Below are 25,553 nucleotides of genomic sequence, written 5' to 3' on the forward strand. Positions count from 1 at the left end.
TGGCTTCCTGTCACAATGCATGCATGTTAAACATAAAGGCCTTGCACTTTACATCAAACCCAGGTTTACTCTATAATGTATTTTATGCAAGTGACCCATTTTTTTGTTTGCTGAGCGGTTCATGCAGTCGTTGTAAAGTGGCATAAATAAAAAATCACTGGTGGGCTCTCACTGGAACACTGGCAAAGTATTGTCAGCTAATCGGCTTTCTGGAGAGTCATGGCAGGTGCAAATTTTAAGTCATTTGGGGCTAGATGTATCAACATACCCTTTTGCGATTTCCAAATAGCGAGTTTTAAGGAATCTCTATTTGGGAATAGCAAAATGGCATGTATGTAGAATATCGCAATTTTTTTGCTATTTCCTAAAATTCCTTATTTGCGATTAGCAATTTGCTAATCGCAAATAAGGAATAATTTCCCATTCATTTATATGGGCCAGGAGGCCCATAGGAATGAATGTGAAATTATTCTCAATTTGCGATTCGCAATTTACTAATCGCAAATTGAGAATAATTTCAAGGGTGCAGGGGTGTCTCAAGGACACCCTGCTGCACCCCTGAAAATGACATGTGTGCGCATATGGCGCACATACCTGCCCTAAGGGCATGTATGAGCGTCACATGGCACCTTTACAAATTGCATAAAGTGCATTTGTAAAAGAATTCGCAAATTACCACCAACTACAAGTTGGTGGTAATGTGCGATTTCTTAGCCAAAATTCGCTAAAATGAAATGTTTCATACATAGCATTTAAGAAATCGCAATTTGTGATTTCTGAAATGGTTGCGCATTGTTAAGGAATCCTTAATATTGCAAACATTTTGCCTGATACATCTCATTTCCCGTTTTTCTTGTCGCAAACGCTGCTATTTTGCGATTCGCAAGAAAAAAGCTCGATACATCTACCCCTTGGAGTTTGCCCGTTTAACTGCGTGCCCAAACACAGGCCTGCCAACAGGGCCGGACTTGGCTACTGGGTGTTTTGGTCAGCGGCCAAACTGGGCCCCGATTTTACTGCCTAGGGAGCTTATTCATGTTGATGGGTCCTTTAAAACCAAATGTTTTTCCATTCTTTACTTAGAAAGGCCCGGTAGCCAGTCTGGCCCTGCCAACTCACAGGATGTGACAGCGTGTTGCATGTTATTATCTCAGTTGAAAGTGGTCTGCTGATGAAGAGCTGATTCCACACAGTGGGAGACAACGTGAGCTGGAAACCCCAGCACTGAGTGGGTTTACAGCTTCGGTGTCGAAGACAGTAGCAGGCTTGGAAACGTTTGTCTTTATTGGGTGGGGGGCTGGGGGTATGGCTGAGTGTAGAGTGGCGCTGTGGAAGTGTTTGTCACAACGCTCATGCCTCCCATGACCCTGGCTCCTATGAAACCCCTCTTAGCTTGTGAGAGTAATCGCGCTGTAGGACCAGCCGCACATCCTGCAGACCCCACCATCTCCTCCCACAGTGAGATTTTCTGGGTCGAGCTTGGGCAGCGCATGTGCTGCTCTGCGAGGCATGCTCTTTTGAGGTAGGGACTAGAAGCTCCACCCACTATCTGCCCACATGTTCCATTGGCTTGTGTCATTGTCCATTGTAAACTGTGGTTGTTCATTGGGCAAAATGCTTAGTAGTCCCTCCTTTGTACCGTCTGGACTCATTTTGTAACCTCCCATGGCGACACCCCCTGTTACGTGTGCTGTTGCTCAGTAGGCTTTAATTACAGCATCTGAGCACTATTTTCTTAAAAACCTCTTGACCTACTTACATTGATTGCTATCTAACACATCTCCACCCACTGGGAAGACTGTATCCCCCCCCCCTCTCTATGCAGTGGTGGAACAAAAATTGCTCCACACACTAGAGCAAATCCAAACCGGCAGAGCCCGATCCCTTACTGTAGCGGTTCTTAACCTGCGTCCAGGATCCTGGGGTCCACGATGCCTACTATGAAGGGATGAGACAGCTTACAAAATAAAATATTATTAATAGATGAATACAGTCTAAATAAAGAAGCTAAATGTTGAAGCATTCTGTATATATGAAGGAATTAGAAACTGGAGCCTAAAAATTAAGTTGGTATCTTCAGATTGATTTGTGGGAGCAGTGCAAGTGCATAAATGAGAATATGGTATGAATGATAGCTGACCCCAGTTGAATTTAGAAAAGCCTTTCCAGTAAAATTAAAATGTTAATTTAAAAAAATATGTATCTGTTTTTCAAGAAAATATTTCAACATTTGTTTGATGACTGCTTGTTTCCGTAATTTTGGGGTCAGGTAATCAACATTGCTTAAGATGTGATCACTGGTTTCCAGTAATGATTCAATAGAGGGGGCCCTTATTCCAGTAATGATTAAGTGAGGGTCCAGAAATCGAAAAGTTAAGAACCACTGCCCTAGAGAGCAACTTGAGAGCTGTGGGCCCCAGCTGACTGACTTCTATTCTAATAAACTTACAGATGTCGGGCCCATACAAGCGAACTTTCATTGTCACGAGCTCTGAAACAGATCCTACTTGAATATTCACTGCGCCTCTTCCCACTCACCTATGTATATTGTTTCTGGTTTACTTGAGAAGTATATTGAGATGCTGGTTATCTTTATCTCATACATACATTGTCTAAATTTGAATCACATTATTTAACTCAAAAGAATATTCCAATGTCGTATATTTTGCAATATAAAAAGTTTTTCTTTGCATTATGTGCTGGTTATTCTTTTTTTATAAATGTATGGGCTGTGCTGTTCTGTTGGCAACCATGTTTTCTCTGTCGTTTTACTTGCACGTGTAATTTACCCGTGATGGCAGCACACCGAATGTTGAACACTTAAAATACCGAGTACTTGTTACCATTACCTCATGTGTGAATTTGCACATTTTAAATGCACCACCGGAGCCTTAAATAGTAGCAATGGATTAGAATTCAAAAACACTGCTATCCGACGGAGTTTCAGCCTCGTGTGTGCCCACTGCCCACGTAGTTCCATCCCCCTCGCCTTACCCAGCCTGCTGCCGTCGCAGCTTACCCCGTGCCCACACAACATAATTTATACCATCGGATCATATGTTTGGTTTATTTATGTGACTGGTGAATGACTGACTAGAGTCGCCTGGGGCTGAATTGAAATAGTCGGCAGAGTTACATTTACAGAAACGCCGACTCCATGTTTGTCTAAAATGCAGTGCAGTCAAAAGTGTGCCCCTCGCGCCCTCTGTTGGTTATCTGCTAGATTACACTTCGTTTAGCGCCCTCGTTTGTGTATAAATAGACTTTTTTTTTATGTTTCAGAATGAGGTAAATGCCATAAAGTGGGACCCCTCTGGCATGCTGCTGGCATCCTGCTCGGACGACATGACATTAAAGGTGAATAAATTGAGCCTCCTGGCTTGATTGGGATTTCTCTTTCCTTTGTGGTTGAGCATGTGTTTAAGAACTGTATTAAGTATATTTCTAAAGTATGTTGGTATCTTTATTTTGTGTCGTTTTTGCACTTCAGCTCATCCTTTCCAGTGAAGTTCCCTCCTCTCCTTCTTGTCTGCCACTTCTTAAGTTAGTAATTGCCCTAGGTCGTTTCCCAGTGACAGATATTGTGATAGCTATTGTTCTTAAAAATGTTGATTTTCATATAGATAGGTTATTTTTGCTTTTGTCTTTATTTGGTATTTGTGCTGTGTTAGGACAAGTCGGATGATAAGAGACAATAAGGAAGACCGTATTAATAGAAGGATGAATGAAAACATGACAGCATGATGTGTAAATTTAGAATTAGATTTCTTATATATATTTATATGTATATGTATATATATATATATATATATATATATATATATATATATATATATATATATATATATCGTTTTTAATTTCGCTAATACACTGAAATCTTAAAAAATTGTTTATTGAATCTTTTAATGTAATTTTTTTATATTGATCACTATTTAAATCTGGATGAGTACAAATATTTGGATTTTACATTTTTTTCAAAAAAGGAGACATAGTAATTTTAATTTGATTTACATTTATGTTTGATACATTATTACTGGGTTGTTGAGATAAAAGTGTGGGTTCCACATAGATTGCAGCAGCACAGAAGGGAAACCTTTTGTCCTTTGTAGACTCTGTCCTGTCCCTTTTGGCCTGAAAGGGCGACTCTTCTTTTATTTGAACGCTTCACGTAATGTCAGCGCATCACGGGTCCTCCTTGTCATGGCGCAGCCACAATATAATTTGAATGCATAAGTTAGAGGCTGTGCAGCTGCTGCTTGTAATATTCAACTCACACTTTGACTGCATGAATGCTCAAGTTTTCAATGCATTCATTAGGCTGGCGGTCATAACAAAATATGCTAGAGAAGCTGTCACGTAGCGGGGTTTAATTGTGTGCGATTTGAACAGTATTGCAACAAGCACACGCGAAAGCGTTGAAGACTAACAAAATACAATCCTTTAAACGTATTAGTACCTACTGAAGTAAATTAAGTGCAGGGGCCCAAAGTTCTTTCTGAAGAGCCCGCTGCTTGCTATGCTGAATGCCGAGGTTGGTGAATAAAGGGACACACAGTCTAGGTCCCACCCTATTCCTCTTTCTTTCGCCACCGTACACTTACTGGCTCTTCTTCTCACTCTGGAAGGATTTTTTTCATCCATCCTTTCTCCCTTTATCATTGTTTTCCTATATATATTTACCTCCTTTTTTGTCTTTCTTTCTCTGGATGAAAGTCAGATGATGTAGTCCCAGTCCACAAAAATGAGTGTTGGTTTCCATCACTTGCGCCGGCAGAAATACGCCACAACCAGAAATCCTCAATGGCACTGTAGGCCCATCTTACGTAGTTACACATGATGTATGGAGTGTGTGTGTGTGTGTGTGTGTGTGTGTATATATATCTATATATATATACACATCTACACACACACATATACTATGGATGTGAAATTAATTTGGCCAATAAGACACTATTTAGAGATGCTGTACCGTTGAACAAACATTAGCAAATTTATTGGCACAGTGCAGAGATTACGTTCCATGCACAAGACATTCTGTATACTTTTCTTTTTCTTAAAAATATTCGAATTCATTACTATGTAATATGTTTTTTCTGGTGTATTATGCTTATTTTGTCTGAAATTACTTTAATAAATTTTTTTCTGAACTTAGAAGACAAAAAAGTACAAAAAAATATATTCCCTGCCTGAAAAATTGCAAATTGTAATTACTTCACATAGGGAAACAACTCTCCTAATAGTTACAAGGCTTAAATGATCTCTCCTTACTTCACAAATGTAACCTCCTTTATCTTGTTTAAAAAATAAAAATGTTTAAGGCATGGAAAGAAATGCAGTGGCATAAACAATATATGTTGGTGCAATAGTGTGTGATTTGCTATATAATACCATTGTACAGGGAGTGGCACCCATGGCCCATTCAAACCATATATAACTAAACTGAAAAAACGTTGAAGTTTATCCCCTAGGGGCCTACATTATAAAAAAACGGGAGAGTGGCTCACGACCTCCCTCCCCGAGCCTGGAAAGGTCATGGGGCACCCCCCCCCCCCCCCCCCCCCCCCCCCCAGGGCCGAGTACAACTTAAAGGCCTCAAAGAGTCCCCAAAGGCCTCATCCCCGGGCCGCCATTATCATAAAGGGAAGGGGGTGTATGGTCCTCTCAACCCCCGGGCCTACACCTTTAAAAAAATGGAAAGGGGGCACACGGCCTCCCTCCCAGAGCCATTCAACTTAATTACATTTTTTACACTGATTTTTATAAAACATTGCACTGTGTGAATCAACACAAATACATTTCATTTTAATTATTGGTCCTTTTTTTGAGAAAGACAGTGAAGGCCCTTTATTCTGAAATGGAGGGTCAGGGTATCCTGACCTCTTCATAAAGGCAAACGGCCCAATTTTTATATATTGGTGTTCTGACCCTTAGACAAAGTGAGTAGTTCGGCCTTACCTAAATTGAAACACAGGCCGTGTGCCCAACCCCCTGTTCTGCATGGTTTGTGTGCAGTAAGGGGAAAGGGTTTGGTTTCAGGACTGGGCCCGCGTCCATCCTCACGCTAAGCACGGCCAAGGCCACACGTCCCCCTGCCCCCTTCCCCAGTGCACAGTCTTTACCTGTGCACATCGGGGTTAGCTGCAATTTCTGGCCTGCAGCCAAGCCCTGTGCCCAGCACTTCTTTGCTGGCCATCCCCCTGTGCATGGCATTCCCCAGTGGATGGCAGGAGCATATGGCCAGGCCCAGCTTCCAATCTCCATCAGACTGCCAACAACCAGCACACAAAATTTGGCTTTGTGCTGCTTACTTTGACCTTAGTGCCTATGCTCAGTCCATTCCTGACAACAAATCCTGCTTGAGGAACCCCAATCTAGGTTTGTGACTCTTACAGACTCATTGGCCAGTACTGGACCTCTTCTAGGTTTTGCAGACCTGATACAACGTTCATGAACCAACGGAAGTCCTTCAGCCCTTGGCAGTTGGTTCATGGACCTTGACTCGGGGCTTGTGAACCATGGGGTTAAAGGGGGGTTGGAAGGGAAGAGAGAGAGTGAGATTTTATTTTTCCTGTAGCAGAGAGCAAAGAATCTAATGGGAGTTAAAATAGGAAATGGGAAATTATATATATATATATATATATATATATATCATCCAAAAGTGCCCCGGATCATGAGAACGCCACTCTGCAAGGATAGGAAACATTCCTTTTATTATTGCACTAAAACACGATCACAGCCCCAGTTCATTTTAAAGCTTCCCAACACGTTTCATTGCCTCATGCAATTTCTTCAGGGGAAATGGGGAGACACAGCAAAAACCCGGTGCAGTACTTCAAACAATTTTATAGTCTGTGCTTTTTACCCACAATGCACGATTTTTCTGTTACAAACTGCTTACTGGACTTAGAAGTACTGATTCAAACCCTTTTCACTCGGGTCCGGTTTTAATGTCCATGTTTTTAACCCATCTTTCTCATATATATATATTACATTACCATCAGCCCCCGACGACTCTCTATGAAACTTTTTTCTACTTTGGAAAGTTTTGTGCTGATAAGTCAAAAACCCTGTTTAGAAAACAAGATTGGCTTTCCATATCTTTGGTAGTTATCATATTTATGGTTTGTTATTCAGTTAAGTTTACATCGACGCTCTCACATGGTTAATTTGTCAACAGTAATGGTCCTTCTTATTTCCTTATTTGAATACCTTATAATTGGAAACTGCTACTAAATGGTCATATTATCTTGTAATTGATATTTTAACAATTTCACGACTCCTGGAAGCTGCTTTGCCTTGCATCCAGATCTTCTATCACCCTAGACAGTATGTCCCTCTTTCCTGCACCCAGGGGGGAAAAGGTTGATTGCACGTGAAAATGAAGCAAGTGTCACTGCTATAAATGTTGAGGTTAGTGCCAAGTTCGAAAGTATTTCAACTGAAACGTAGAGTAACATCTGTATGACTTTGTTGCTCTCCAGTAGTGATTGTATGACTTTGCTGCCCTCCAGTGGTAATCTTTAAAATGTACATCTCCATTTAAACTGAATAACAGAATTTATTTTATTTGTTTCACTATTTGATTGGAAAAAATAATTTTACCTTTAGGTAATTTTTATTTAGAAAATTATAGACGCACCAGTAATTGTGAACTGCTGGTATCATTATTAGGTAATCTAAATCATTACCTAAGTAACAAATGTTATGCATACATATAGTTCTTCAACAATAAATGAATACAATATTTGATTGATTACTGATAGAGATACAGCTTTAGTCTCCTGCAGGACACGTCATGTAGCAGACTTTCCCAAGGTGCACGTCATCACGAGTCCTGGACCCTAATAATAAATGGTTCCAGACCCACATTCTAGTGTCCATTTGCAGTAACAACATATGCAGTTTCTGTCTTGTCTTTACATTTCCATGCGGACCTAGAACTAAAAAATATTACATTGGCGACGGGGGGTCTGACCCCACCTGCTGCTCTGTCACAGTGAAAAGTGCCCTGAGTGAGAAGGGGGGCTGGAGCAGGACTGTTGCCACATCCCAATCATGCAGGGTTTTCCATCACGCCTTGAAGGAGTAAAGGCGAGGAACTGCGGGTCATGTGTATCATGCATTTTACCGGTTGCAGTCGTGCCGTTCGCAACTGGTAAAATGCATTTTGGTATGCATGAATTCCAATTTGCCATTCAGTAACATGCTGCCGAAACGCAATTTGGAATTGCGAAAACATACCGATTCGGTTTTAGGAAGGGGCGTATTTAGGGCATTCCCTCCTAATACCAAATCGCAGCGGTATGTAAGGATGTTTTGCGACTGAAATGCTGTTGCAAAACATTCATATTTTACCACCTACTTCAAGAAGGTGGTAACCCGTTCGCAAATGGAAAGGTCCTCTTTGGAAATGGTGGGGAATTTTTTTTTTTTGCAGAGCAGGCAGTGATGCTACAAACTACTGCCTGCTCTTAAAAAATTAATAGAAACCGTTTTCATTTTTCTTCCTTAAATGCAACCCGTTTTCCTTCAATGAAATTTGGCTGCATTTTTTAAAGAATGATTGCTTTGTTTAAAAGCAATTACAGACCTGGTGGTCTGCTGAACTCAGCAGGCCACTATCCCTGTGAATTTAGCAATTCCTAACGGGTCGCAAATTGCGACCTTCCTCCTTAATATTCATGAGGAAGGTCAATTTGCGACTCTGTAGCTACCCAGTAGTCACAAAATGAAACTCATTGAGTTTCATTCATTAGGAATAGCTACTGCCTAATTGTTATTTGCAGAGAATTGCAATTAGGTAATTGCTATTTCCATTAATGATACATATGGCCCCGTGTGCCAGCCTAGGGAGATAAAGGGACTGTTAATCACCCTCACCCGCTGCTCCTACTGCTATCTGCCTAGTGCCACTTTCTAAAAGTGCTGTTTTCAAACACAGGATTTAAAAACCATGCGTCCTAAAAGATGGGTTATCAAATTCGAAGTTCAGGGATACCAAACTTTAATTTTCGATCTTGCTCCTATGGGAAGATATGCAGGTAAACATTATACACAGCATTCCCCATTCTAGCCTATGGGCAAGCTAGCCTTCCAATAGTGAAAAACAAAATTGGCAGTATTTCACTATCAGAGCATATCACCCACACTAGTACATGCTTTACCTTTCACATACACTGCACCCTGCCTAGGGGGGTCCTTGGGCCTTCCATAGGGGTGTCCAATGTGTACAGAAAGGGAAGGGTTTAGGCCTGGCCAGTGGGGACACTGGTAAGGTCAGTATGGCAGTAAGCAACTGCACACAGGCACGGCAGTGGCAGGCCTTAGACACCATTTTAGGGCTACTCATGTGGGTGGCACAATCAGTGCTGCTGGCCCACTAGTAGCACTTGAATCACCAGCCCTGGCACACTCAGTGCACTTTACTAGAGACCTAGTGATGAGACAAATCTGCCAATCATGGATAATCAATCACAATAACAATTTATACAGAGAGTATATGCACTTCAGCACTGATCAGAAGTAGTAAAGTGCCCAGAGTCCTGTAGCCAACAACCACAGATCGGGAAAAATAAGGGAGGAAGAAGCAAAATGTTTGGGGATAACCCTGCAAAAAGGGCCATTTCCAACACTCACCCCGCTGCTCCAGCTGCTATCTGCCTAGTGTGACCACTCTGCTGTTTAGCCTCGCCAAGTGTGTAAAAGCGTGAGCCTGGGCCTGATTCTTCAGACAGGGCACCCTGAGGAGGCAGAGACGAGCAGCACTATGCTGAAGGCTTTGAGGGGAAAAAAGGATGTTGAGCTGCAGCACCACTGTGAAGCCGCTCCTAGTTTTGCTGGTGTGCTGTCACAAGTGTTTTTCCCTACCCTGCCTGTCCTCACTTACTCTGGTGAAATAGTGAGCTGCATCTGTGGTTCAGTGGAGGAGACATCCCAGGCAGAGTCAGCAGGCACTAAGTGGAATGGGCCGATCCCATTTCTACCCCGGTATCGGGACCCTGCCACTGCTGTGCATTGAAGGGAGTCAGCACATTGTGAGGCATGAAGGAACATGCCCAGCCCTGAGAAAGCAGAGACTATCTGCACAGGTCGTACCCCTGTATGTGTAGAAAAAACTCTGGGATGACCACGCTCGTGTGGCAAAGTACAGTGCAGTGGTGGACACTGCCCACTAAAGGGCACATGTGCCTTACAATAAGAAAAGAAAAAAGAGAAATGAAGGACCAGGAGCAGCACATGCTCACCTGGGGAAGTGGTGCCCCATAGGTGTGAACCAGAAGAAATGCCTTGACAGAATTTGGAGAGTGCCGCGCACACCTCCGGGTGGCCATCTGCACCACCTCTTGGAGGAGAAGAGACTAGACTATTTCTTTTCCTGTGGCACCCTAGAGCACCAGCAAATAAACCTCTGAATGTGAGGAGCAAGCAATGGGTGAACTCTGGCTCTGCAAGGTAGGAGACTATCCGTCAAGCACATAAGCTGGCTGGCCATCCTACAGCCGCTCTTCTGGGTGGGAGTATTCCTGGAAAGTTGGGTGCTCGAGCCAGTGCAGTGTGCATGCAAGACAGACACACCTGGGCACTGTCAACCCAATGCATGAAGAGGTTTCACAGCAAAGATAGGCCCTCCACACCTCACAGCATATCCCTGAGCCAACTGCGCTCAGTCACAAAGATAGCGTTACACCCACAGCTCACCACTAGAGTGCACAATCTGACTAGCCCACAATGCCAGGAGAACCAGGTGAGGAAAGAAACGCACCTGGGCTATGCACTCACATAAATAAGAGCTCTACTGCCTCCAACCTACAGCCTTCCACAGACTGTATTGCTGGGGCATTGCATTCCCCACTGGTGAGTAGCGATACTACATCAATTCATCAGCAAAGTAAAAGTGCTTCATCTCCAGTATGTGTACAGAGAGGCTGGGAGAATAAAAAGAGAAACTATACTTGCTCTGCTTAGAGGTGGCATGAACAGTCCACAACAGAGGCCAAGTCCTGACTAGAGGTGCAGCATGCTACAAGGCACAGAGCTTACAGACTAGCAGAGGCAAAGCAGGGGAACAGCCAGGCCAAGAGATCCAGAATATTACCAGACCTGAAAAGTACGCTGGAGAAGACTCAAACTGCTGACACAGTGCATCAAGACGCACAAGCAAGCCACAGAGGTGAAAAGAGTACGACATGACAGCAGCCCAGCAAAAGAACCAAAAGTAAGCTACACGTATCTGCTCCACGTTTCCCAGTGCAACGGTCCAGAACCAGTAATCGATGGCTCAGCTACCCAGAGCATCCAGGTTAAAAGATGCAAATGCCTCCACAAAGATTAGATGTAAGCACCTGGCCACCATCAATCCAAGTTGTTGATGACTCAAGAAAAAAGGCCTACATCCATTAAAAGTGTCACCACCTGTTGTACAAACTCATCGCATGACTGGCAACCTCATCACGCAGGCCTTGTGTACTGCGTCTCCACGACCACTCATAGAGCATCAAACAACCAGAGTGGAGTCTAGCACCATCCTTATACCAACAAGCAAGTAGTGCCAAGGACACTCCGAAGAATCATTTGACCAGTGACTACTTGCTCACCTCGTCTGCATCCTGATTCTGGTGGTTGGAGCTCATCTTGACTATGACCCATGTACCCCTGCCGTTATGGGAAGGACTACGCACTGGCTTCTCTACAGGCCTGCAGATGGGGCACTCGCACAGCTCCAGCACAGACCACATGCAGTCCTGTGCCAACCCATGCAAGGGCCCGCTACTAGTGTGAGAGATGGACTTGACACAGTTTCACTCACAGATTCCAGGAGGTAATAGGGTGTCAGAGATGAGGCTGCTACAGGTTGCAGCACAAAAAGACTGTCTTCAGAGAGTCAAGCAGCATCACCAAGGCAAGATTCCCAACAGTCTCCAACAACGCTCCTGATGCACTCGTTTGGAAAGTTTGACACTAACCACAAACTATCCTGCACACCAGCTGGGTGGACCAAGTCTATTCTCCATGGACATGACTCCAGTGGGTATGCTGCTTGAAGATCTGAGACTTCTTTGCCCCAGTGCTCGCGTCTTATCTAACACCAGGTTAAAATATGAATCCGAGTGAAGATGTTCCAGTGCAGCCAATTTCATCCATCGACATTTCTTTTCTTTCCTGCTGATTGACTCTAGAGGCTGATGGACTGAATGGTATCCAGTTTGTTTTGTTTCCACAGGTTGGACTTGTGCTTTCATTTGGATTTTGGGAGGAAAGTAGTGTCCTGCAGCACACCCCATGTAGCAGCCCCTCCCTAGGGGCAGAGCTTACACCCACCCAAAACAGCTGCCACCAGTCAGGTGATCCATTTAACAAAAGGGCCCGAGCGCATATGCTCGTGGCCAGTTGCAGTAACTCCATATGCTTTGTCTGTGTAGTCTTTACATTACCGTGTGGGACTAGGGCCCAACAACACCAAGAGAAAGGAGAATTGGAAGCCTGTCGTGATTGAAGACAATTTTTATGCAGAAGGGGAAACCATGGCACTCATTTTATTGGATTTGAGTGCCGCTTTTTATACGGTGTCTCACTTAGTTCTTTTAAATGTACTCCAGTCCATTGGGATAGTCTGCTCAGCTCTAGATTAGATAAAGAAACAGAGTTTCGCCTACTGCCAGCTCCAAGCCCTATACATTTTCGTATGGAGTACCACCGGGCTCAATTCTTAGCCCGGTGCTATTCAATCTCTATGTCAGCCCTCTAGCTATTATTGCGGACGAAGCTGGCTTGTCAATCTTTTCTTATGCACATGACACCCAGCTTCTCTTTTCTCTTTCCTCCAACAAACCCTCTGCTGTGTCATCTCTATAGATAGGGCTGCAAAACAAAGCTAGCTGGATGCATACAAACTGGCCTAAGTTAAATGATGAAAATACGGAGGTTCTTATCCTGGGGAAAAATAAAGATCTCTGGGGCCCACTTCATTGGCCGCCAGAAATGGGCAAACTACCCCTACCCCGGTGCAAGCTGCACGCAATCTAGGCATGATGATCGACAATCAGCTGTCTATGAGACAGCAAGTAGTCAAGACTGCATCAACTTGTTTTACCATCTTAAAATGGCTCCGTAAAATACTTTAGTTGTTGCCTGGTCCCACCCAAAAAAAAACGTGATCTAAGCCTTGATCATGTCTAGGCTGGACTATGGTAACGTCCTGTATATAGGAGCCAACAAGGAGATAGTTTGCAAATTACAAGTGGGTCCGAACTTCACGGCTGGAATGCTTTCCCATGTGCCTAAATCATCGTCCATCTCAGGTGCTCTCCGGGATCTTCACTGGCTTAGGATAGAGAACCGGACCAAATTTAAGGCCCTATGCTATATTCACAAAATCAAACAGGGCATAGCACCACTGCATCTATGTTCCTTAGTCCAGTCTTATCTTACAACGCGTTCGCTTCGCTCTTCATCGCAAGCCAAATTTCAAGTTCCAAGGTTTAAACTCTCACGTATGGGCGGGCAATCCTTTTTCTATCTGGCCCCTGTATTGTGGAACTCGCTACCTTTATCTCTTCGGCATGAAACCAGCCATAAGATCTTTCGCAAAGGCCTTAAAATCTGGCTATTCAACTTGTAGATGTGGCTCTCTCTGTTGCATTTGGTCCTATGGTGCCGGGAAACCTCCAAGTAGCTGAGCGCCTTATACATTTAATGTAATAATAATAATAAAAAGTATATGTAATTGTGCTCTGATAGAGTTAACAACAGGTAGTATAGTCCAGTATTTTGCAGGTAGAAGCGAAAAAGAATGAATCGTGTTTTTCTATTTATAGACATCCGTAATAAATGAGCTGAAGTTGATTTAAATGCTTTAACAGGGGCAAAAGTCACCACTTGGGCTGACTGATACATTGTTGGACCAATCTATGAGAAAATATGTTTTACTTGATGATAACCTGGACAGTTGTGTCGAAAGTTCCAAAACAAAGTAACATTTGGTAGATCTTTGAAGCAGTTCGGCAGAAGTGTGGGGGAGAAAAAAGTTAGTGGGCAGTCTGAAAACGTGATTTTGCCATGTTAATTCCTATATGAAGTTTTGCAATCGGCATGAAAAAATGGAATGGCAAATTAGGGATTCGAAGAGAAACATTCTTGTGTGTTCTTTTCAAAGTTCATATCAATCCGTTCAGTAGTTTGTTGTTGTGAAAATATAACATTTTGTTATTTATATTTGAAGATATACTTCTGACCGAAAGGTTTACAGATAGTTGTCAAGCGTTCAGAATTTGAGCGACAATGTAAAAAGTATCTAATTGGCGGACAGAACTTTTTCCCGTCATGCATTGTACTGTTTATGAACATCAGGAAGGTTTGCAAAAGACCCGGAATCTGGTTACCTGTTTTAGATTGAACGTCCTTCACCATTACATGATATGGCAGTTCATTAAGGGGGTCTTTGTCTTTCTATCAGTCATAGGTTTGAAATGAAGTTTCCTGACGTCGGATGACGTGATGTCCCAAAAAAGAAATGATTAGATCCACTATAGTTGCTCTCACAAAAAAAATACAATCAAAAGCTGTTCAAACACATTCATACAAAAATACATATTTTAATTAGGTTAGGTTTGTGAACAGAGCAAAGCTCGCAAGTCCCTACTGAATGTGATGACTTTTGGTCCACAGACTGGGCCTTGAACAACATCAGGTATCTAAAATGATTTACTGAGAATGGCTATTAAGGGCTAGGAGACAGAGCATATTGGGCATGTCCAGCAAATACATACAAGTGCAAACCAACCACAGCCAGAACCTTTGGCAAGAGCATATAGCCAATGGCAGTGGTTTAGCCCATTGTGCTTTTGAGGAAGGGGTGCTGAGTGCGTGACCTAGATAAAAGTTAGGACGTGCACCTTGTCTACTGGGCTTATACAGATCACAGTGCACCCACTATAAGGGGACGACAGGTAAATTGTCCACAGCCTGCTTGACATTGAGGTCATTGGGGTTGAACATAGAGCATGGCCAAAGGTCGTGTCCCTTGCTCACAGCCAGGTAATGGGTTCCAGGGTAGTACTTTAAACACTATTTATTTTTATTTATATATTTTTACATAGTATAAATAGGAATTCCATTTCTGGGCCTGATGGCTTAGTGATCTAATGCTTCCATTGTATAAGCTGATGATCGGCCTCATGGTCATAGGTTCAAATCCCAACACGTCCCCTCAGCCTTTCATCCTTCTGAGGTCGATAAAATGAGTACCATCGAGTTGGGTAATAATAAATATTTTTTATTCAGTGCCACGATACCCATGGGTGAACATGCGCTTTACAAATAAATACACATTATGTAGTGTTTTATATATAGTCTTTGAAATGAAGTATTCCAGTTTTACTTCACCAACCAACAGTCCTGCTTATCTGTTTGCAGTAGAGGACACAGGGTGGTGTTTATCAGGTGAAGTACAGGCTTTGTGCATCAGGGCACAGACGGTGATGTGCCTCAAGGGAGTGTAGGTTGAAGTACCTTTGTGGAGCCTGAGGTGTTATTCTGTTCTCTGGACAGCCTTTCTTTTTGGTGTTCTGAGTAAGAATATCTGGCTGGGCATCCTTGTGCGTTGTAAAGGGCATCATTTACTATACTTTAAAAGTTAATACTTTTGAATATGTAATGAAGAATGTGTTGTAAAATGCACTATGTTTGCCTCCCCCCCCCCCACATTTTCTTGAGGGAGCCCCCCCCCCCCCCCCCCTCGACTCCTCTTGCAGGGGTCATGCTCACAGGCTCTGTTCGCTCTCTATGCACTGTATAGGGGATGGTCTGATCAAATTTGCCTGTGCTGCTCTGGGTTCCCAGTCCCGCCCTGCCTCTGTCACCGTGCATTAAGGAAGCACTGTAAGATGTGCTGTGTGTGGGCCCATGTAGTGTGGCTCTGTGTGCTGTGGTGTGAAGAATACCATGGGACACCATTTGTTGTGCAGTAGGGGTGGCAAGGTGATGGCAGAGAGGTGTCACATTGGCCAATACGCCGTCTGTGGTACATCCAGTCCTGTGTCTTTCTGCCCATTATGGTACTTGCAATATTTTGATTGCAAATACCTGAATATATAGAAATTTATAAATAGAACCATATCAGGTATCCAGCTTCATTTGGTAGCAGGAGCGAACATTGTGGAAGCTAAAAATGAGCCATTCAGTGCGATGGTCTTGTGTGTTTGTTTTTTAGGAGAGCAAGAAACGATTCGCATTTGGCACCATGATGAAAAATGCCTGCTTGTGCCCACATTATGGGCAGTCTGATCCTGTAACACATTAACTGTTTTGGAGCAAGATGTGTGATGCGCTTTCTTTGCATCTAACATGTGTACTCCAGTTCCTTCCTCCCTTCACCTCCATGTACAGAAGTGCTGTGACTGGCCAGTGTGTACTGTGAATAATAATTAAAGGACCAGGCTGCATGTGGTAGAGAGACTGTTTAACTTTACCTTGACGACAGCGATTTGATATACTTCACGATTACACTGTTGATTACAGTAAACATTTAAAAAAAACACCACTTGCTTTGTCTAATTGGAAAAATGACTGTTCTTAGCTCTATATCAAAACAAATCCACATTAAACTGTGTTTTAGTTCTGGTTTACTTATTATAACATTCACTGTTTCTGGGCAGAGGATGCTGTTGAACAAGTTAATGATATAGGGATATGGAAATGTTACCTCTGCTTAAGTCTGCATTTCCTGGGTGCCTTCTACTTGTATGATTTGTATGATGTAATAAAGATAATCTGTTTCCAATATTGTATTTCTCAGCAGACGATGGTTCTTCTAGCATGTGCTTTGCCATCTTTAATTTCCTACACAAAGCATATTCTAGCTCTTTGTGATGCTGACAATTCCACTTATTTTTATTTGCCTGCTTTCCAAGGAAGAATAGTTGTTGTATTATTGACATTTTATAAAGGGGAAGATGTAAAAAAACAAACATGCCTCATGCAGTCATTCACCGTAATCACGTCTTATGTTTTTTTTTCTGTTCTGTTTACCTTTACCTGCTGCTGGGAAGGTTTTTATACTAAGCCACTTTGAAGTTGATCACTTATTGCAATCAAGCAATGTAGTATTATGAATACCGGCTGTTAAACGTATGCTGTTAAAGCAGATGCTTTGTTTTAGAATGATTGCTGTACAGACAGGATCTTACTCACCCATATTCAAGATATGGCTTAAATGAATGCTGCAAGCACAATTATTTTAGCCAATGCTTTTGGGTGGGATTTCATTTCTGTGAAGAGGGGGTGTGATCTTTAGGGTCTATCTCTGACAAGGTAAAACAGTGGTAAACAATGCTAGTGTAGGAATTCTCAAAGATTAAGAACCACTAAGTATATACATCCATCATGTAGTGTTTCTCTCCGTCGTGAGACTGGTGAAATTAGTTTCGTACATGGTTGCTGACTGGTCCATTATGGAAAAACTGGAAAAATAGGGGTCTTGCAAATTTATTTTGTGCTGTTTTTCAGATATGGAGTATGAAGCAAGATACTTGTGTGCATGATCTTCAGGCACACAGCAAAGAGATTTATACAATCAAGTGGAGTCCTACAGGCCCTGGGACTGGTAATCCAAACTCCGGCATCATGCTAGCAAGGTAAAAGAGGTGCTTCTAGTTTTAGATAATATTCACTTAAACAATGTTTTATTAGCCCCAGCATAGCTACACCAACTGTGTATATAAATACAAGACCACGTACACACAGGGTTTGTGACAGTCCAAAATGTTAGACCACACTTGTTAGTTGTGGATGAAAAGCATCAGGCCTCTTCTGGCACTTGTTGGTGTAGCCACAAGTTTGTTTTCAGGTTAAGCTTAAGACAATCTTAGCAAAAGTTGGACAATTGGAATTGGAAAAGTAGATGAAACCTACAATATGAGATTTGAATCACTAACACCGAAAAGCTCTATCTCAAGGTCTTCTGCAAAACCATGTCACTGTTAGCAAACTCTGCCTCCTAAAACCTGAGGATCACCAGACTGATTTGCATAGCCTACATGGAAAGCGGTTGACACTATCCAGCCGAATACTCTTTCTATTTAATAGTTTGCCGTTGTGTTCAAACCACCACCATTGCAGCGGGTGACAAGCCATCCTGTTACAAATTATACCTTTTATCCACACAGTACTGACATTATGCGTGTGTACCCAAATACTATCTAAAGTTGAAGTATACATATTTCTGTCTCAACCAATGTTTTGCAGTGAAATGTTTGGTCAACGGCATATGATTATACATACACACCCCATTTCCTGCCACTCGAACAAGCTTGCACTAAATGCACAATCTAAAGTACAGCTCGATCTAAACTCAGTGCTTCTGCGGAACCCTTTTCATCAAAGCATGTTTTATGCCAAACTTCCCCTGATCTCTTGAAGGAATAATGTCAGACCCCATTGACGAGCAGATCCCACTAAGTCGACTTTACAAGCAAAGCCCTTAAGCCTCCACAACATTCCCTTTGTCCTTTGGGAAATACTTAAAACGGTTGCATCTGCCAGTCCCCACTTAACAGGCTCTTCCATGCAAAATCTCCCTGTACTGTTAGCAGGAAAGAAAAAGTCATAATAACATAAAGGTATGATAAGCTAAAAGAGAAAATTCCGGGCAAATTTTGTCTGCCTTTCTATGGGTCCCAAATGCAAAAGGAACAATTGATGGACGGAATGCTGAACAATACAAACATTCACCCCCAGTGACAAAGATCTGGGTTTAATCCATCTTTCTTTTGCTCACCACGCCACCCCAGTTTGGACCCAGCCATATGCAAATCTGTCTTGACCATGTTCCTTATGGGAATAGTCCAACTCGCTATGCCACCAGATACAAGCTATCCTGGCTGATGAGGGGTGAAACCCCAAAACCGGTCCTAGGATGCTTGTTCCTGGTCCAGGGAGGACCTGGCTTGGCAATTCAGGCTGGACTGTTCCCATGGGGAATCGGATCAAGACTAATTTGCATATGGCTGGGTCTAAACTGGAAAGGCGTGGCGGGCACAAAAACAATGGATTTAACCCAGATCTGTGACAGGGGTGAATGTTCGATTGATTCAGCATTCCGTCCATCATATGTTCTTTTTGCACTTCTGTGGGCCCAGCTGCTGACTTCTCTTGTTCACAAATTTAGAGGTGGGCAGAATAAAGCTAGTCTCTTCTGTCACAAGCCCCTCCATTTCTGTGGTACAGTCACTGCATGCCTGGGACACATTCTCACTCTTTCAGACGCCTCCTGTATTTTAATGGAAGCCCTTAAAGAACTTGTTGACAGAATGTCTGGGCCAGTGGGGGAGGCCATCTTAGTAATGATAGTTGGTGGTTTGCCTGAAATAAGCACGTTTAAAATGAGAATCAGAATGACTGTGGGTATTTGCTTGGTATAAGATAAATTGATTTTTTATCTTTACTTGGTCATGTGACAGGCCTGATTCAGGTGGGATGATAAGAACAAGTTGGATGTTAAGTATTGTGATGTTTCTCTCGAAAATTGTGGTACAAGTTAACAATGGTCTCTTTATTCACAAAGGAAGCAGAGGATTAAAGCGTAATCACGGGTACTTACTCAGGTGGACCACATAAGTATTCCATTTAGCTACGAGATTTAACTTTTGCACCTTAATTCTACCCCTTTCTCTTTAAGCTAGTAGGTTCTTACATTATTTGTATCTTTACTATTCTTCTGTTTTTTTCTTCCATTTGTCCTCTTTCCAGTTGTGGCGTAAAACATAATTATTACATTAAATAACACAGGCAATTGCACAATATATAAAAAGTAACACCAAGCTTGCAGCCAGGATACCACAGTGTGTGGAAGGTTCCTGTACTTTGGTAAACATCATAGTAGTTTTTGGATGACTATTTAGCCTTCCTCCAAATTGATAAACTGTTGCACATATTTACTGTAGGAAAGTATGATCTGCTTCTTATGGTAACCCCCAATTTTTGCTTGGGATGTGATGCTGTTTTGGACTAGTCTAACTGGGATCCTGCTAATCAGGGCCCATGTCTACCTGCTGTCTCCCAAAATTGTAGTGTTCAGTACTTAGGTACATCTCCGGTTGGTACTGGGGTACCCTTGTCAATCCCTAGTGTAGGATACCCATGTACCCAGGGCATAGGCACCCCGAGCATAGGCACCCCAAAGGTCTCACATGGGCTGCAGCATGTATTATGCCACCCATGAGAGACCATTCAAAATTGAACTACAGGCTTGCCATTGCAGCCTGTGTAAATTGGTGCATACACCACTTACTAAAGATACAGGTTTACTATATCTAAAGGTCACTGCACTTAAAACTATAAGGCGCCCCTATAGTAGGCCTTTATAATCCTAAAGGCAGGGTGCTTGGTTCTAAGTGAGAGGGTGCCCTTGCATGAGCAGGACACCCCTTCAGCCTACGGAGTCCATGCTCCCGGTTTATCAGTGAAGCAGCCATTTACTATATAGAGGGGCACTGCGTAATCACACAATGACCATCTCAAAATCAGCTGCAACAAATCCTATTGTGTGGTATCAAACATGTTGTAATCATAACCCCACACCGTAAATGGTGTGGGATGTATGCTTCCAAGCACTGGGAGAGCCCTCCTTTAAAGAGTTCCTGGTACCAGCCTTCTTGACCCGGACAGCACAGAATAGTTGCTGCCAACCAGAGACACATTTCTGCTGCTGCTGAGCCAAGTTCGAGCAGAGGAAGGTGGAACAATAGGCATCCTGTCACAGGGAGGTGTGATCACCTCCCAGACTTGATTTAGTGTACTAAGGCTGGATGGGTGCGCTTGCCAGTGCCAGAAAGTCTGCATGCAGAGCACATTTGTTGTCCCTGTGCACAGTTCAGTTTAAACCAGTCCTGGGTGCCATTGGCGCCTGCTCTGGCGTGAAACTGGACAAAGGACATGAGTCACTCCAAGTCCAGACCCTCCCCCGGGAGGGTCCCCTGAATCTTCCCAACCCTTTCCGTAGGTTACTTAAGGGCTTACCTGGGTGTAGGTCTTTATATTCATCGTGGGATAAGATTCAGAACTGAAACCACTGCACTTATACCATCTGGGCACTCTGGACTTAGTTTGCGCTTGAATTCATCTCCCTTCCAGTCTGCTGCATTGTCTGTGCACCATACAGGATCCGTGTGGGTCCTGTGGATCATCCAAGACACCTGAAGAAATCTCCCTTGAAGTGAAGGAGTCCCTTCCTTGCATTTACAGGCACCTCAACACTGTTGACCGGTCTGCTGATCCTGAGCTCCTGCATACTCTGAAGGGTTCAACAACACAGGTGGTGGTTTTCTACGCCCCTCGAGTTCTGAGCTGCCCTCTCACCAAGTTTGAGGTCAGAATCCCTCATTGGGACTGCATTAACCGAACCCCTGTGCACCGCATACTTTTGCAAGTGCAAATGCTTGTTGGCAACTTTGCGACAAGTGCATTGGGCTTCAAGTAGCTCCAATCTCCTGCAACTTTTTCCACCAAGATCTTCAGCCACACGCCTTGTGGGCACTGTGGCCTGCTCCTTTTGGTGAGCTGCTCGAGGTCCTCTCGTGACCATTTGAAGGGTCACCTTTGTTTTCCTTCTGATCCCCTGATGGCTTGGGGCCTGCTCTGACTCCTCTGCTTGCGGCGAGTCCCCTGGACCTTGCTGGTTCCAGCGTTGCAAATTCTCAACTTCCTGGGTGGGTTGCATTTGCCAAGGCTTGTTGGTGCTCCCGCTGGACACCGACCCATCAGCACTTGACATCCTTTGTGGGACAGCTCATATACGGGGTCCTGGTCTTCCTCAGCGTCACCTGGTCCTCACAACTGCAGAGTCAAGTTCATTGACATCTTCCCTAAAGCACCCGACATCCGAGGGCATTCCTCTTCTAAGTCTCCTGGTCACCCCTGAGTGACATAGACTCTGTCCCCTCTGCTTACAGGTACTCCTCTTCATGAATCCACGTTTGGATTCCTCTGGACACTTTCTCCTCTTCCAGCAGCGGCACTTTCCTGAAGTCCTCCATTGGGATTGACTGTTGTCTCCAACACCACTTCACACCTATGCACCCGGCTTTCCTGGGATAGGTAACTTGGGTACCATAGTATCCATGGGTTGGATGCCTCTCCAACCTTTTGTCTACCAAGGGGTTTCTTCAGAGTCCACTGGGAAGGGTCCCTAATCTTTACAAATCCAGCCTCGACTTGCACGTAGACTGCGGCCGTGTTCACACACTCTCCGTGGGGACCCTATCTACTTACCTTGGGTTGTGCTGTGGGTCCCCAACAATTCTACGTCATCCCGACATCGTCCTGACTTGGGTCGTGGTTCTAATACCACTTTCTTAGTATTAGGTTTGGTCCCCCTGGGGCCCACTGTGTATTAGTGCTATTTACTGTGACTTAATTGCTACGGTATTGTGTGCTTTGTGACTATCTCCGTGTGGGAGCTACTGTAACATACTAGATAGTGTTATATAATAAATACATATTTTCATAAATATGCCTGGTCTCGTGGCTCAGTGGACTGATACATCTACTCCAGGGGCCTGTGTTTGACCTCATGGTCACAGGTTCAAATCCCGACGGTTCCACTCAGCCTTTCATCCAACTGAGGTCGATAAAATGAGTACCATTGAGTTGGGTAACAACAAACATCTGTTATTCAGCGCCAAGATACCCGTAGTGGTGAACGTGCGCTTTACAAATACACATGTTATGTTGTTGTTATAAATACTTTGTGTGGCTCTTTTTAATTTAATCTATGCTATAAGATTGCATTCTGGTAAAACAAGCTGCTTTACACTCATTCAAGACTAAGCCTGAAGGCTGCTCTCCACAGCTACCACTTGGATAGCTTTCTAAGGTTGTCCAAGACCTCCTAAATCACCATACAGGTTGTGTGGACTGGTGCAAGGTGCCCACTTACATTAGTGGACATCATGCACCAGGCCAGCTTCTTAACATTTACCTTTCCTGATCCAGAGATCCTGAGAAAAGCGTACTAACACCATCCTACATTCCCCACTCACAGTAGTTGTACAATTTTACTTTTTTACACGTTTACAAAATAAAAATTTCATTGATCCTTATTTCTTCAGTAGATCACACGCTGTGCACATTTTCATCAACGACAACACCATCTCATAGAGCCAACACCTTTGTTCACTGTAGCTCTACATGCTGTGGGTTTAGGTATTATTTTCAATGATTTAGGGATGTCTTTGCTCAGTTCTAGTTGATTGTCAAACCAATCTTAAATGCAACTCATAAAGGGGCATCGTGGGCTTACGGTTAACCTCCTACTGAGTCATACTGAGTTAGTCTATGATTGGCACATCAGTAAAAACCCTTTTTACTGTAGAGGAAATGGATGGACCCAAGAGTTAGATCATGGTGGAATAATGCACAGCATGTGAATCTTGAGTGCCATGCTGCAACTATTGTAACAGGTAAGTAACTAGTTTCTTTACTACTGCCAGACTAACAAAATATTAGGCCATTATAGAGCAGCAAGCTGGCCTTCCTTTAATCCACAGGTAAAGTGAACTCTGCATATTTTGTTTTGTTTTAAAAAGTTATGATTGCAATTTCACGAAATTCCAAAAACCACATGTGAAAATGAAAGTTTGTATTCTTGAAATCAGCAGTGTGTCTCATCTGATGTATGTCTCTCTCCTAGTGCTTCGTTTGATTCCACTGTCCGGCTATGGGATGTTGAACGAGGAGTTTGTATCCATACATTAACTAAACATCAAGAACCAGTCTACAGTGTTGCGTTTAGTCCTGATGGGAAGTACCTGGCTAGTGGGTCATTTGATAAATGTGTTCATATATGGAACACTCAGGTAAGAACACATCTGCTCATTCTCATTACTGTGCCAAAGCTGATTTGAAAGTGATTAAAGCAAATATTTACAATCCTCCTCCCATTGTCCTTCACCATCCTCTCAATTTTGTACACCATCTTTCCTCTTTTTAAGACCCAGTTGTTACCCTTCCTATCTCCTGAATTCCTAACCCTACCCTAAACAATCCCACCATCTCAAACTATCACCAAAGCATGAATCTTGTATAAGGTCCAAACCACTAAGCATTTAAAAGTGACGAGCAGTATACCATAATATAAAAGACATTGATTACATTCCCATGTTCAGGTTGCTAGAGGATATCTCCTGAATAGTTCTGAACAGTTTTGAAAAGGACGTGAGAGCTTTTGACCCTGATTTTGTACTATGCAACATACTCCATTTCAGTACCAGTCTAAGATTTCAAAATCTATCTCTATGGTCACTCTGGGAATATGTTGCACAGTGTTTTTTTTGCATTTGCACTGATTAATATTAACTCTCTGATCAAGCCTTGCCTCAACTCCGCTTTTGAGACATTGCTCAACCAGGGATGGCTCCCACTAGTGCGGATGAGCGTCACCCCTACTTTCTCGCTGTGCAGTGACTACCATTTTATATTTGTTTGCGGGTGGGCAGGTGGGGGCTGCTGCTCTGCCAGCAGGGCAGGGGAGGAGTGGTGTGCCTGCCCAGTCCCTAGTGCACTAAGACTGATTGTCCGCCCCCTGGGGCCACACAATCCAGGCATGCGCAGTCTCCCGCCTCAGCCTGCATAGAGAAAATGGCCCATAAGCCCCTGGCTGGGCGACATCCTGACCAATCACAATGCTGCTTGCAGCCTTGTGATTGGCTTAGGGGAGGGAGCCTGGCTGTCTGCGTCTGCTACCTGATCCTGACCTGAGGCAGGAGAGCAGAAGAGATGAAGCATAGAAAGACGTGGGACCCAGCCAGCGGAAAGGTACATTTAAAAATATTTTTTTTAATTATTAAATTAAACTGCTCCATTCCCCCACGCAACCTCTCTGCGCGACCCCCCCTCCCCGCTTGACCCTCGGACCCCCCCCACGAACCATGCCGGCAGCAACTGTGATCAACAGGTGTAGTTTCGTAAAAGCAGGAGGGTTTTGGGCCATGGTTATTAACTTTGTATTGATTCAGCAGTAGGATAATCTTGATCATGAAATTATAAGCGGCAAAAGGATGGCACTCCAGGATTTTCTTTTTAGCAGAATCAACAGTTTTTACTGTATTTGCCTACCTTCTTTTGACGTTTCTATGTTGAAACCAGCATATGTTTCACACCTTGAAATGTGTTAATCACAGATAGGTTAAAAATGGGTGCCCTACCTAAAACGAGCATGCTTAAAACATATCCCATTGCAGAAATATTCAAGGAAGAGCCTTGCCTTTCTGCCTTGTACTATGAATCATATTTACTATTCTAGGCCACTTTCAGCTCCCTCCTACTTCATCTTTTCTTCATGGTACTCGGAGCAGAATAGGAGTCTGTCGCACACCCATGCTACAAAGCAAATAAATACATGCATAATGTGCTAGCTTTGCTGCGCGAAATCTCTCACACTGTGGGGTAGTAAAATATTATTGGGAAGCGATGGTATAGAAGGGTAACAGGTATCAGGATGGAGGTCTCTCTTAAACAGTGCCTTCAGGCAACAGCGGCCCGTACAGGTAAGAGCCGTATTG

The 25,553-nt window shown here is 43.4% G+C and overlaps 1 protein-coding gene across 11 annotated transcripts in view; it reads left to right on the forward strand.

Annotated features, from left to right (window-relative positions):
* LOC147697229 (F-box-like/WD repeat-containing protein TBL1X) overlaps positions 1 to 25,553 on the forward strand; it is a 929,968-nt gene that overhangs the window by 886,737 nt on the left and 17,678 nt on the right. For all 11 annotated transcript variants that reach the window (XM_086934318.1, XM_086934313.1, XM_086934320.1 and 8 more), the window contains 3 exons: positions 3,283 to 3,357; positions 17,503 to 17,630; positions 23,684 to 23,849. In XM_086934318.1, coding sequence (XP_086790444.1) covers positions 3,283 to 3,357; positions 17,503 to 17,630; positions 23,684 to 23,849 — 369 coding nt within the window. The remainder of the gene's footprint in view (positions 1 to 3,282; positions 3,358 to 17,502; positions 17,631 to 23,683; positions 23,850 to 25,553) is intronic.

This window comes from Lissotriton vulgaris, chromosome 8, assembly GCF_964263255.1.
Source record: "Lissotriton vulgaris chromosome 8, aLisVul1.2, whole genome shotgun sequence".
Lineage (NCBI taxonomy): Eukaryota > Metazoa > Chordata > Amphibia > Caudata > Salamandridae > Lissotriton > Lissotriton vulgaris.